The sequence below is a fragment of the Python bivittatus genome, unplaced genomic scaffold (assembly GCF_059951505.1).
Source record: "Python bivittatus isolate LINGU-HERP-01145 unplaced genomic scaffold, Pbiv_v1 ctg000620_np1212, whole genome shotgun sequence".
In the NCBI taxonomy this organism is placed as follows: Eukaryota; Metazoa; Chordata; class Lepidosauria; order Squamata; family Pythonidae; genus Python; species Python bivittatus.
Window position 1 is genome coordinate 59,124 of NW_028277089.1, and position 11,746 is coordinate 70,869.

General features: G+C 62.3%; 2 protein-coding genes across 2 annotated transcripts; one reads left to right on the forward strand and one right to left on the reverse strand.

Annotated features, from left to right (window-relative positions):
- Nucleotides 1-64: 64 nt before the first annotated feature.
- On the forward strand, nucleotides 65-6,347 carry SAE1 (SUMO1 activating enzyme subunit 1). Its single transcript, XM_088150968.1, has 9 exons — nucleotides 65-474; nucleotides 565-676; nucleotides 931-1,104; nucleotides 1,345-1,487; nucleotides 1,763-1,862; nucleotides 3,651-3,756; nucleotides 4,912-5,056; nucleotides 5,671-5,737; nucleotides 6,118-6,347. Exons 1-9 carry the CDS (start codon nucleotides 65-67, stop codon nucleotides 6,217-6,219), a joined length of 1,359 nt encoding a protein of 452 aa, XP_088007094.1. The 3' UTR covers nucleotides 6,220-6,347.
- A 607-nt stretch (nucleotides 6,348-6,954) lies between these two features.
- On the reverse strand, nucleotides 6,955-9,576 carry LOC103055304 (uncharacterized). The gene is made up of 4 exons (XM_088150975.1): nucleotides 9,370-9,576; nucleotides 8,836-9,040; nucleotides 7,943-8,115; nucleotides 6,955-7,612 (listed from the first exon to the last, which is right to left on the reverse strand). Exons 2-4 carry the CDS (start codon nucleotides 9,023-9,025, stop codon nucleotides 7,520-7,522), a joined length of 456 nt encoding a protein of 151 aa, XP_088007101.1. The 5' UTR covers nucleotides 9,026-9,040; nucleotides 9,370-9,576; the 3' UTR covers nucleotides 6,955-7,519.
- Between the last annotated feature and the right edge of the window lie 2,170 nt (nucleotides 9,577-11,746).

An 11,746-nucleotide genomic window follows, 5' to 3' on the forward strand; every position in this document is an offset into this window, starting at 1 on the left:
GCAGGCAGGCAGGCGGCGGCGGCGGCGGCGGCGGCAGGCTGGCTCCGAGGCTGCACCACACAAAATGGCGCCGGCCCGCCTGAGAGGGAGAGCGACGCCCGCGCCAGCCAGCCAGCCAGGCGCGGCGCGCGCGGCCACACCCGACCCGACCCGAGGCGGCGAGCGCGGGGGCAGGGCCGTCGGCGGAAACGCCCGAGCGGCGCCGGAAACTGCCGGGCGCGCCCGAGCGGCCGGCGTCGCCCCCGAAGGCGGGGCGCGGCGCGGCGAGGCCCCGCCTCCTCCGCGCGGCCGCCGCCATTCGAAGCCGGACGGGCGGGAAGGAAGGACGGACGGACGGGCGGAGGGAGGGGCGTCCGCGGGCGCCATGGTGGAGAAGGAGGCACCTGGCGCCGGCGCCGGCGGCGGGATCAGCGAGGAGGAGGCGGCGCAGTACGACCGGCAGATCCGCCTCTGGGGACTGGAGGCGCAGAAGCGGTAGGGCGGGGCGCGGCGCGGCGCGGGCCGGGCGCGAGCCTGGGGCGCCCCTCACGCCCCCTCCTCTCCTCTCCTCTCCTCTCGCTGCAGGCTGCGCGCGTCGCGGGCGCTGGTGGCCGGGCTGCGCGGGCTGGGCGCGGAGGTGGCCAAGAACCTGGTCCTGGCCGGCGTGAAGGCGCTGACGCTGCTCGACCACCGCCAGGTGGGTCCGGCCGGGGCGGCGGGCGGGCGGGCGGGCGCAGGGGGGCCCGGGCGGCTCTCTCGATCGGCACGTCCCCGGGGGCCGCGAGGGCCCTGCGAGGGGTCGGCCGACCGACCGCGTGGGCGGGCTCGGCTCGCGGGAGCCGGCCGGCGCCGGGCGGGCCAGGCCCGAACGGTCCTCCGCGGTTCGCGCCGGGTGCTCTCCCGGCCTCGGCCGGCGCGAGGCGACCCGCTCGCTGCCTGCGTGCTCCGCAGGTGTGCCCGGACGACGCGCACGGCCAGTTCCTGCTCCCCGCGAGCTCGCTGGGCAAGAACAGGGCGGAGGCTTCCCTGGAGCGCGTCCAGGACCTCAACCCCATGGTGGACGTGAAGGCGGACCCCGGGGACGTGGAGCAGAAGCCGGAGGAGTTCTTCACTCGCTTCGACGTGGTGAGCGCCGGTGGGGAGGCCCGGCGGGTCGCCATGGCTGCCTGGTTTGGCAGGCGGGCTACGGCTGTCTCCGAGGCTCGCGAGCCAACTGGGAAATCGTCCGCTGTTCGCGGGAGGGAGGGAGGATGGTTACCGGCCTCCCTGACTGGCTCGGGCTCGGGCGCTGGCCCGGGGCTGACGCTTGCTCGCCTGGTCCCTCGCGGAGAAACGAAGCCTACCCCGGTGTCCGCTGTCTTCTAGGTCTGCCTGACGTGCTGCACCCAGGAAGTCCTCCTGAAGGTGGACCAGATATGCAACAAATACGGCATCAAGTTTTTCACTGGCGATGTCTTTGGTTATCATGGCTACATGTTTGCCAACCTGGGTGAACATGAATTTGTTGAGTGAGTTTCTCTTGGTTTGGAATCTGAAGCTGGGAGCTATGCCTGGAGATGACGGGTGCCGAAAGAGACGACTCGCCCAGTATCCGGGGGGGAGGGCATGGATCCCGGAGGGAGCCATGGCTCTTCTTCCTGGGCATTTGTGTCGGCTCTTGCCCTGGAGACAGGTAGACAGGAAGGCAAGCTGCTGTCTTACAGCCATTCTATAAGTTGGCTGGGATGAGGAGTGGAAACTGTTGTATTAATTCCCTTGCTCTCTCCCTCTCCCTGCCTTACAGAGAAAAAACAAAGGCTACCAAAGCTAGCCAGGAAGGGCAGGGGGGCTCTGATCCGAAGAAAGCCAAGCTGGATCTTGCGGAGACCACCCTGGTGAAGAAGGTGGGTGGAAGTCTATGTGTCTGGAGCAGAAAAAATGGGGAACTGGGCCTGCACCAGCAAATCTTTACTCAGGCATCTGGCTGCTTCTATCAGAGGCTGTTTTACTTCTGTTTATGGTGTAGGAACTATGTATTTCATGGCCGAGATGTAAAGGATTCCCTCCATCTGAGTATTCCTCTTCCAGCCTTCAGGCAAGCCTACCCTTGTCCTGTGGGTTTTCACTTTGCTGGGCATCTAGTGCCACGTGCATCTTTGGCCTTTCAGAGACTTGGGAGGTATGATAATATTGAGGTTATCTAGTCCAGCCCCCTGCCCCATGCGGGAACGGCTACAGCATCTCTGACATGCCCAGCCAACCTTATTTGAAAACCTCTCACAAAGGAGAACTCCCCACTTCATCTGGCAGCCTGTTGCATTGTTCTGTTCATTCCTCAACTAGTGTGGCTTGCTGCTCTAGGAAGTTTGGTATATCAGTCAGATCTGTACTGACACCAAGGAGCGCCTGGATGTCATGGTTGAAACAGAAAATGCATTTGAGTGCATTAATCAAATTGGGAGCCTTGGTTTGCATTTGGAGAACTGTGGGCTTCTGTGACAGGGTGAGCTTGGGTGGACATAGAATAGCAAGTGAGGTTGCATGAGAAGAACGAATTGCACAGTGAATGCCCAGGGTAGCATCTAAAAATTAGAAATGGCAGTTGTGCCCCTCAGTGCCAAAAAGGGAAAAAAGCTTGAGGGCACACAGGCAGTGAGGGGCTACTAGCCCCTAATGGCCTCTGAAGCTTCTCCAGTCGATGCCCCAGAATTTCTGGCTCTATCTTCCCCATGGATGGCAATGCAATTCTTAACTTCAGTTCAAGGAAGACTGTAACCATCGTTCTCTGGGCTCGTCAGTACTATGCAAGCGCTGAGTCTGCAGGGGCTGGTAGGAGCGTTGACTGTGATGCTGGATAGCGCACCAAGAGTGTGCAGTTGCTCCAGGGCTGCCTCGGGTCAGTCATGGGTGCTTGCCTGCATGCTCAGGACTTGGCGGCTGGCTGGTGAGGACGGATAGTCCTGTCAGAGAGACAATTATGTACACTGCCTTCCCCCGCAGTTTGGTGATTTTTGCAGAGTTTTCTGGGCTAACCCAAATGTTCTTCTTTAAGCCATTCCTAGGCAGGAGCAGTGAAGAGCTACAGCTTCCCAAGCTCAAATAGATTAATGCTCAGCTCTTAACAATGTGTGATAAGAAGAGAGAACACCTATGCCAGCCAGTTCTGAGTGGGCCAAGTCAGCTGGTTCAGTGCATGTGTGTAAAATGATGCACAATAGGAGAATACATATTTTAAAGAACAGGACATCCCTCTGAAAAGATTTTAGAAAAACGGTCCCTGTTTAACAGTAGAATGAGAAATATGAAGTGGGATCTCTTCTTACTGGTTATTTGGGTCTGTCCTGCTGAATGCTTGGTGATCTTGCATTTTAACCATGGATCCCAAGGATGGAGCCTTTATCTGTACCCGTAGTGGCAACTTCCAGACTACTTCCTTCGCTTTAAAGCTTGCCATTCATTGGAGCTGCTTGTGAACAAGTTACGAGTCTTCTTGAAGGAGCAAATGATAGAGAAAGCTGGCTGAACAAAGTGCAGTAAAGCAAAGTTAAAATCTTACCCTCCTGGATTCTGGTACATCTCTAGCTCCACTAACTCCCTTTAGTTTCTGGAAAGATGACTGCTGAAAGCGTCTTGCAGGTTAAGCGAAGCGATTCGAATGCCTCTGTTGCCTCACTGTCCTTTTTTTTCCCCAGCATATTCATTTTTGCCTCCTAAAAGATGCCCTGACTCTCAGTTGGAGCACTGAAGGGGCCAAGACAGCCCTGAAGCGGACTGCCCCAGATTACTTCCTGCTGCAAGGTGAGATGCCCAGCTGAGGCAGGTGGAAGCACGTGCTAGGATCTGGCCTGGCATTGGGGCAGCAGGTTAGGCGAGGGTGCCTTTTGAGTCATGTGATTCCTGGCCAGAGCAGACAATGGAGTAGTGTCCAGCTGACAGGCATGTGAGTGCCTTGTGGCCCGAAGGAGAAGCAGGCATGTAGCTGAAGCGGGGCGGCCTGGGAATTGGTGCTAGAACAGGCCAGGCATTCATCCCAAGGCAGCTTTGGCAGGAGAGTGCAAGGGCCCATCCCTCCTCCCTAGAGATGGAGAGCATACATGTCGCAAGGTGTGGGCCTGGCTTCAGAAGAGCGGGCTGCTCCAGTTTCCTCAGCCTGGCTGCTGGAGTCCAAAGCATCAGGTGTGCCAAGACTTGGTTCGTCTGGCAAAGGAAGACTCTGGGGCTGCCTTGATTAAATCAGTGCTTTCTATTCTGATCTCGCCTTTGGCATTTTGGTTTGGAAGGCAGCAGTCGCCTCTTCTCTTCCTTGGCCGTAAGCGAGAAGCCAAATGGTGTGTCTTTTCAGTCTGGTTTCTCTTTGTTCTTCAACCACAACAGTCTGCTGCGAGGTGCAGATCTCCTTCACAGGAGGCTCATTGGTCTTGGTGTTTTGGGTCATCCCTTTTGGGAAGAGGAATGTCAGAAAGAATTGGGACAGAAAACATCTGGATTAGGAGGTGTATTGAGATCTGCCCTGCTGATCTTCCCCTTTCCAAAAAGGGAGGGCCTGTCTGATTCTGCCTCCCCCCATCAGCTCCTGAAGACTACAAAGGTCTGCTTCAGCCAGTCAGAGTCCAGGTGGGGAAGCAAGCAGGCAGGTGACTGGATATCTTGTGTGTGCATGCACATAGATGTGCTAGCCAAGTAGAGACAAGTTACAGGTGTGTTTTCATGTGGATGCTGCATATCGACTCCACGAGCACGTAGAAGGTTCTGGTGGGCTGCAGAGACTTTTTCCTTGGCATATGGTGCGGCCTCCGTTTCAGCTTGCTAGCAGCTGCTCTCCACCGGTCAAGGGGAGCAGATGCAGTGCCCTGAGATAAGGAGGGGAGCCGGGTGCGGTGCTAGTCTTAAGGACTCCTGGGCACGCTGTTTGTCTTGTAAAACTTAGCACATTGTGGTTGCTTCCTCTTGCAGTGCTTCTGAAATTCCGGACAGAAAAGGGGCGAGACCCTTCCCCACAGAGTTACATGGATGATGCAGAGGTGCTCCGTCAGATGCGCACGGATGTGCTGGCCTCTTTGGGTGTTGGAACTGACCTGATTGCTGATGACTTTGCCAGGTAGGGGCCTCCTTTCTGCCTTTGACCAGGTTAGGGGGCCAGCCTTGCCATGGGTCTTCAGCCCCCAGATTGGGGTCAAAGAGCAAAAGGTCCTCTTGACAGCGTATGGAAATCCTGGAGAAAAACTGTCTCAGAGTGCTGCAGGTGAGCCACCAAGCGGGACCAGTTCCTCTGGGTGGGGCCCAGCAGCTGATGGGTGGCTGTGGTTGTGCTGGGCCTAATTTCCTGTGTAAGCTTCCCGTGAAAAGAATGATGGCCAGGGGAGCCTTGGGGGGAAGGTGGCCGCAGCAGCTTTTTTCTGGAACGAGGTTCCACTTCAGTGGCAGGGAAAACACTTCCTCCCTCTGGGTCCACCTTCCTTCAGCAGCTCCTGCAAGTTGATCCAGGAGCAGAGAAGTACGTGGCCTGCCTTTGAGCAGGCCAGGAAGGGGGTAGCTGTTGGGGGTATGTTTAGCAGAAGTGTCTAGAACACCCCTCTCAGCTGATGTTGGTCTGCCTTATCGCTTATCCGGTGCAGGATGAGATTAGATGATGATTCAGGTACTCTTCAAGTCCCTGCAAACAATAGTCTTTGTGCCCACTGCTTGACCTGGCTTGTTTGCTGGTATCAACAGCTGCTTCTCTGAAATGGCCCCCGTTTGTGCTGTGGTTGGAGGGGTGCTGAGCCAGGAGGCTGTCAAGGTAAGGTGTATCTTCCGCCATGCTCCCCGGCCTCTGGCCCTGAATTGAAGGGAGTAGAGCATGGCTTTTTTCCTGGGGAGCCCATCTTCTAGTCCAGGATTTTGCTTGCTTGCCACTTCGCAGCAGCACTGGCATGCTTGGAGATGGATTGAAACACCAATAAAGTAAAAAATTACTCCTCTTCCTGCCTTGCTGAGCATTCCTACCAAAAGGCGTGGAGGCGGGCATTCCTACCCAAAGGGGTTCTTCGCGGGCAGGCGGGCGGGTGGGCAGGCGCAAAAAGTCCTGTCTGGGAATTGGGTGGGGGTTGCCTGCTGGCAGTTCCCAGCTGCCTCCAGGCCTGTTCTTATGTTGCCTCTACCTTGTCATCTTCCTCCTAGGCGCTCTCACAACGGGACCCTCCCCTCAACAACTTCTTCTTCTTCAATGGCATAAAGGGCAGTGGGGTTGTGGAGTGCCTGGCCCCCAACCTCACATCCTGAACCGATGGCCCTGCACAGCCTTGGGAGATGATTCAGTTACGGATCTTCAGCTATGGATGCACTTCCCGAACAGCCAACCCTCATAACGTCTCTTTCCAACTTAGCCCCAATAAAAACTTCTTTGGTTACTGAGTCTCTCCAGCAGTGATTTCCCCAAACATTCACTTTTAAATTGGAAGGCAGAGTTGGTGGGGGAGGGAGATGGAGCGGGGGCCCTACTGGCCTGGTAGAGGGACGAGACCCTGCCGTGGAAGAGCCAAGGCCTAGAGCTGCTCTGAGCGGAGCCCTGTGGTTCAGTCCGGCTTCAGAGGGTACGGATGGTTGAGGCTGGCCTGTCACTGGTCTACCTTTCGCTCTGGGAGCAGTTTGGTTTCTGCTTGGGAAGCAAATTGTGCTGGGCGGAGCAGACTTTGGAGCTCTGGGTTCCACATTTAAGAGGAGAAGGAGCAGCAGCTTTCAAGATGGTGTCTGCCCTTGCTTAGCCCCATAGAGGCGGCGGCCACCTAACCAAGAGGAATTCATCTTCCCTCCTGCAGTTGAGCCACATCTGGCTTCTGGCTCCCTCTTTTGGGGGAGCCAGAGCTTTTCTTAGCAAGGGCTGGGATCTTCTGAGGGCCTTGTTCCTCCACAAGCTTTGTCCGAGGTGGTGCCAAAGGTGCGGTGGTTCCTTGCCCACTGGCACCTCCTTGGACTACACTGTCCCATAGAAGAGAAGAGGCTGGTGCCGTTTCTGCTTTCATCCAGTTTTATTGAAAAGAAAATATACAAAATTTCCCCCACCTCTTCACAAGATACAGACAACCAACCCCTCAGGTATGTACAGGCAGCACCCAGTTGTGTTCTATGTACAGGCACGAAGACGGTCTATATACATACAGCAGCTGCTGCACCAACGTGCAGGTTTTCTTCCACTCACCCCCCCCATATCTATACACAAGTCCAGTCCCTATTTACAGTGGGCGTTGTAGGCTGTCCCTCTCGAGTCGAGGTGTCAAGTGCAATTCTCTTCTCCCCCCCCACCCCCCATGTACAGGCTCAGTGAAAATATTCACATAGTGCTAACTTGTCTTTCGCCCCTACCCATCTGTGCAGCTCTCCGTAAGGCACTGCTGGGCTGGGGGCAAAATGAAGCCACAGCGCTGGCCGCTCAGAGCAGGCAGTTGGTGATCCAACACTGTCAGCTCGATGCTGGCCGCTCCCGGGCGTCTGTTCTCCAGCTGAGGCTGCTGTTCCCCTGGCCAGCAGGAAAAGAAGTCCCAACACAGCTCAGCGGATGGCTCTTCACTCCAAGGCCTGTCCATCACCCCCTGGCAGGTAAGTTGTCCAAGATACCCAGTAGATGGAAGACGAAGTGGTACAAGTGGGCCCAGAGGGCACCGCGAGGCCTGCGCTCCTAAATGTGCCAGGAGGGGACACAAGGAAGGACTGTTGAGCAGGGACCTGGCTGGCCACACCCCAGCTCCCTGTCCAGGTGCCCAAAAGGACAAGCGCTGCCCTCCTGCCTCAAATCCCAAAGCTGTTTACATGCCCTGAGTCACTACTGGGCCCAGCCCTGCTCCGTGAGTGAGGAGCCTGAAGGAGGAGCGAGTCTCCAGTTGGCATCTTTCTGTCCCAGGATGCAGTGGACGCTGGCTCCAAGCCAGGAAACTGGGTTCCCCCAAGAGGGAAGGAGGTGGGGCCAGGTCTGGAGGACAGCACCCCTGGCACTGTCCCCAAAGCTTACCCTCTGCTCATGGTCTTGGTGAAAGCGGTCTCCCATATGGCGAAGCCGAGCCCCAATGGCCTGCTCCAGGTTGAACGGGGTTCTAGGGAGATGCCCATTAGGCCCCCCTGCTCTTTGCTCTGGCCCCACGGGGGCTTCCTCTTGGGTGCAGGGTGCTATTGGCTGCATGTTCACTGCAAAGAAGGAAAGGGGTGTCAGGCGTGCAAGGGTTTCTTCCGGCAGGTTGGATGAGGCTGAGCAGCAGGAGGCATGGGGGGAGCACAAGTGTGGTTTCCTATCTCCTTGGCAACTGTGGGCTGCTGCAGCTTAGTGGGATCATCTCAGGACACGGCTTTCGGCTCGCCTCTGCACTCAACCGGCTGCTGCCTGGAACTCGGCTGGGGGCTTGAGATCTTAAGGGGCAGGCAGGAGGAATCCCCACGCTGGCAGGGCAGGGGCGCTGCCTGCCATGGATCCTGGTTTCAGCAAGCAGCCTAGGAAGATCCTGGCAGGGCCCTAGCGGAGACCGCGGGCACCGCCCCATTGGCCGCTGCTCCCGCCCTCTTCAGGCTGTTCGTGGGCACCGAAGGGCTGGGCTGGCGGCAGCGTGGCTTTCCTGGAGGGCTGGGGAAGCCGGACAGGGCTCCAGGATGGGGCGAGATGAGGGCCGCCCGAAAAAAAGCTCCGCCAGAGGCGCGGAACCAGGGTGTCCACTCCCCAGCGGAAAGCAACACAGCCCTCGGCCTGACGAAAGATGCCGCTCCAGCCACGCCGAGTCGGGGCATCCGCGGAGGGCGATGCAGAAGGAGAGCGGTCGCGCCGCGCCGCGCTCCCATCAAGGCTTGGGACAAACTCGTGGAAGCACGGCAGGACCATCCACCGCCCTGGCCACCGCGCGAAGCAAAGCCACTCACCGCGGACGCTCCCAGGAGGCTCCAGCGCCCGGCCGCAACGGTAGATGCAGTTCAGCCCGGGTGGCAAGGCGAGCGGCGGCCGGCAGACGGAGGGCGGCAGGGCCACCGTCCCCCCCACAGGGAAGGCTGGGCTCCCGGACACAGCTGCTGTCGGCTCGGCGAGGCTCCGGTCCTGCAATGGTCTAGCCATGGCGCTCGGGGGGATCTACCGGGCAAAGAGCAGGCAGCGGTCAAGGCATCGCGCGATGAACCGCCCGCCCGCCCGCCCGCGGGGAACGCGGCAGAGGCTCCGCGACCCAGCCAAGGGGCGGAGCAGAACGGCCGCGCCAAGCACCGTGTTTGTAAACAAACCAAGCGGCGGTACGGCACCTGGCTCATCTCGGTTGCGGGGCTGCCGCGGGCACGGGGCCTCTCCCCGGCCCAAGACCAGTCAACGCCCTGATGGATAATCCCAACCCGGTCGCCGCTGGGCTGCGACCACGTGTGCCCCGCCCGCCTCCCCTACCGGACCGAGTCCCGCCGACCCCCACTTACTGCAGCTGCATGAACCCTCCGGGGCGGCTCGGGGGTCGCGGGGCAGCGCGGGGCTCCAACGGGGACGGGCGGCGCGAGCGGCGGCGCGAGCGAGGGCAGGGCAAGCGGACGCCGCAGCGGCAGGACTATCCTCGCTGCTAGCCAGGCAGCCGCGCGGAGCAGGAGCTGGCGAGCCCGCAGACCCCGCCCGTCGTGACGTCACCGAATCCCGCCCCCCAGGCAAGTTCGGGCTTGTGCGGGAGCCGGGGATCCCCCCACGGGAGGGGCAAGGTGCCCCCGCCCGGCCGCCTCTCTCTCGGAGCGGTCGTCTCCGACCGGGCAGGCGGGGCGCACCGGCCCGCTCTTTCTGCGGCCCTTGGGAGGCCACGAGCACAGCAGGAGCGGAGCTGGTGGCCGGTGGCCGGGCTCGCGAGGGCCTTCAGCGGAGCGGTCCCTGTCCAGCTCGGCTTGCTACGTGAAAGGGCAGGCAGAGGCGGCTGGGCTTTTGCTGCCCGGGACAGCGGGGCCGCAGGCCGAGCGGACGGCCCGGCAGAACCCTCGGGCGGGAAGGGCCTGGAGGCCGTCCGCCAGCAAGGCGGCTCGGCCGGCCTCCAAGCCCAGGGCCGCTTCTCGGGGGCCGGAGGTGCGACCAGGCCTCGTCCGCCGGAGGCCGAGCCGAGGCTGCTTCGGCCGGGCAGCCCCCGGGGAAAGGGGCTGGGGTTCTGTCAGCCTTTGCGGGCCTGTTGCGCGGCGAGAGCGCCGGTCCCTGGGTCAGCTCCTCGGCTGGGCGGAGGGGGGGCTGTTCCCCCGCCGAGGACCGGGGCCCGCCCGCGCCTTCCGCCAGCGTCCTGGCACAGCCCGCTGGGATGGCCCACCGGGACGGCGAGGGGGCAGCGCTTCCTCCGTCGGCCGCTGGGCCAGACCTGGCGGGGAAGAAGAGCGCCTTAAGAGGCGCTGGGCTGGAGCGCAGCTCCGGGCCCCGGGCCCGCGAGCGGCTCGCGGCGGAGGCGCTTGTTTACCCCGAGCGGCAGCGCGAGCGCTCGGGGGAGCGCAGGGAACGGGCGCGTGGCATCCAGGAACCAGCCAGCGCTGCGCCAGAGCGGGTGGCGCCGCAGACACCCGGCCGCCCCCGCCTCGCCTCGCCTCTCTGAGCGGCTGCTCGCGTGCCCTCCGGTGGAGGGATCCCGCCGCCTGGCTGGCTGAGCCCAGCCGCCGCGGAGCCAACGAGCGCCGCGTCGCCGGGACGGGAGCCGGGCGGCAGCCAATGGCAGCGCGAGGCGGAGGGCGGTCGGAGCGCTTCTGCCGCTGTCTCTGCTGCGCTCTCCCTCCACCCCCCCCCCCACGCTGACATCACTGGCTGTTTGTTGCTCCTGGCCGGGGGGGCGGCTTGGCTGGCACATGCGCTGGGCTGGGCAGGAGCAGCGCCTGGGCGGCTGCGGCGCGAGCGAAATTGCCCAGTGACAGCCTCCCGGCGCATGCCGCCTCGCGATGAGGTCATCCCCGGGGACGGGGGACGGTCGGGGGGCACTGCCGAGGCTACCCGGATGGGGGAGGCCGCGCACCGGGCGCCAGGGCAGCCCGTCGTGCCTTCCAGTCCGCCTCCGGAGGCGATCCACGCGCGCCCTCTCCGCTACCGCGCATCCGGGCTCCGCGGCCGGTTCCGACTCCGCGGGCGCGGCACCGAGGCTGGGAATCTCCCGGGCCGTGAAGGCGGACGCCTGGGGCTGGGAATCTCCAGGGCCGCGGGAGGGCATCCCCAGAGGCCAGGGGAGCGTCGCGGCTGCCTCCGTGCCCGGCGCCGGGGACCCGCGCGGGGTGCGGGGGACGCAGGCGGCCCCTGCACCGGGCGACGCGCCCCGCCGCCTCGCGCCCCTCCCTGTCTGCCTCCGCGGCGCCGGGCGCTTCCATTGGCCGTCGAGGGCCGCGCGCGACCACTCAGCGGCCGGCGGGCGCCTGTTTCCACAGGAAAGCGCCTGCCTGCCTGCCTGCCGGTCACCGACCGGCCCGGCAACACGCGGCTGGCGGAGCGCGGCTACGCCCCCGGCCCCCCAGCGGAGACGGCCAGGGCGGGGCTGGCCAGCTCAGGGGGCGCGCCCGGGGCGCCGCGCCTTCGGGGCGGAGGGGCGCGCGGAGAAGCGGGGGCCCGGCGGGCGGGTGGTGTGCCGAGGGCCCTGCAGCTCAGCGGCGCCCGCGGCCGCGCGCCTCGGACGGGCGCTCCCCGGGGCTGACGCCTGTCCGGCCGCTGGCTGAGGCGGAGAGAAGCCGAGGGCCGGGTGGCGTTGCGGGAGAGCTGCTGGGCGTGCGGACCTCCCAGCCCCTTCGGCGCTGCCCGCGCTCAGCGGCTCGGGCGCGTCTGGCAGGCCCCGCGATTCCCCTTCCAGCTCGCCAGCCGAGCCCA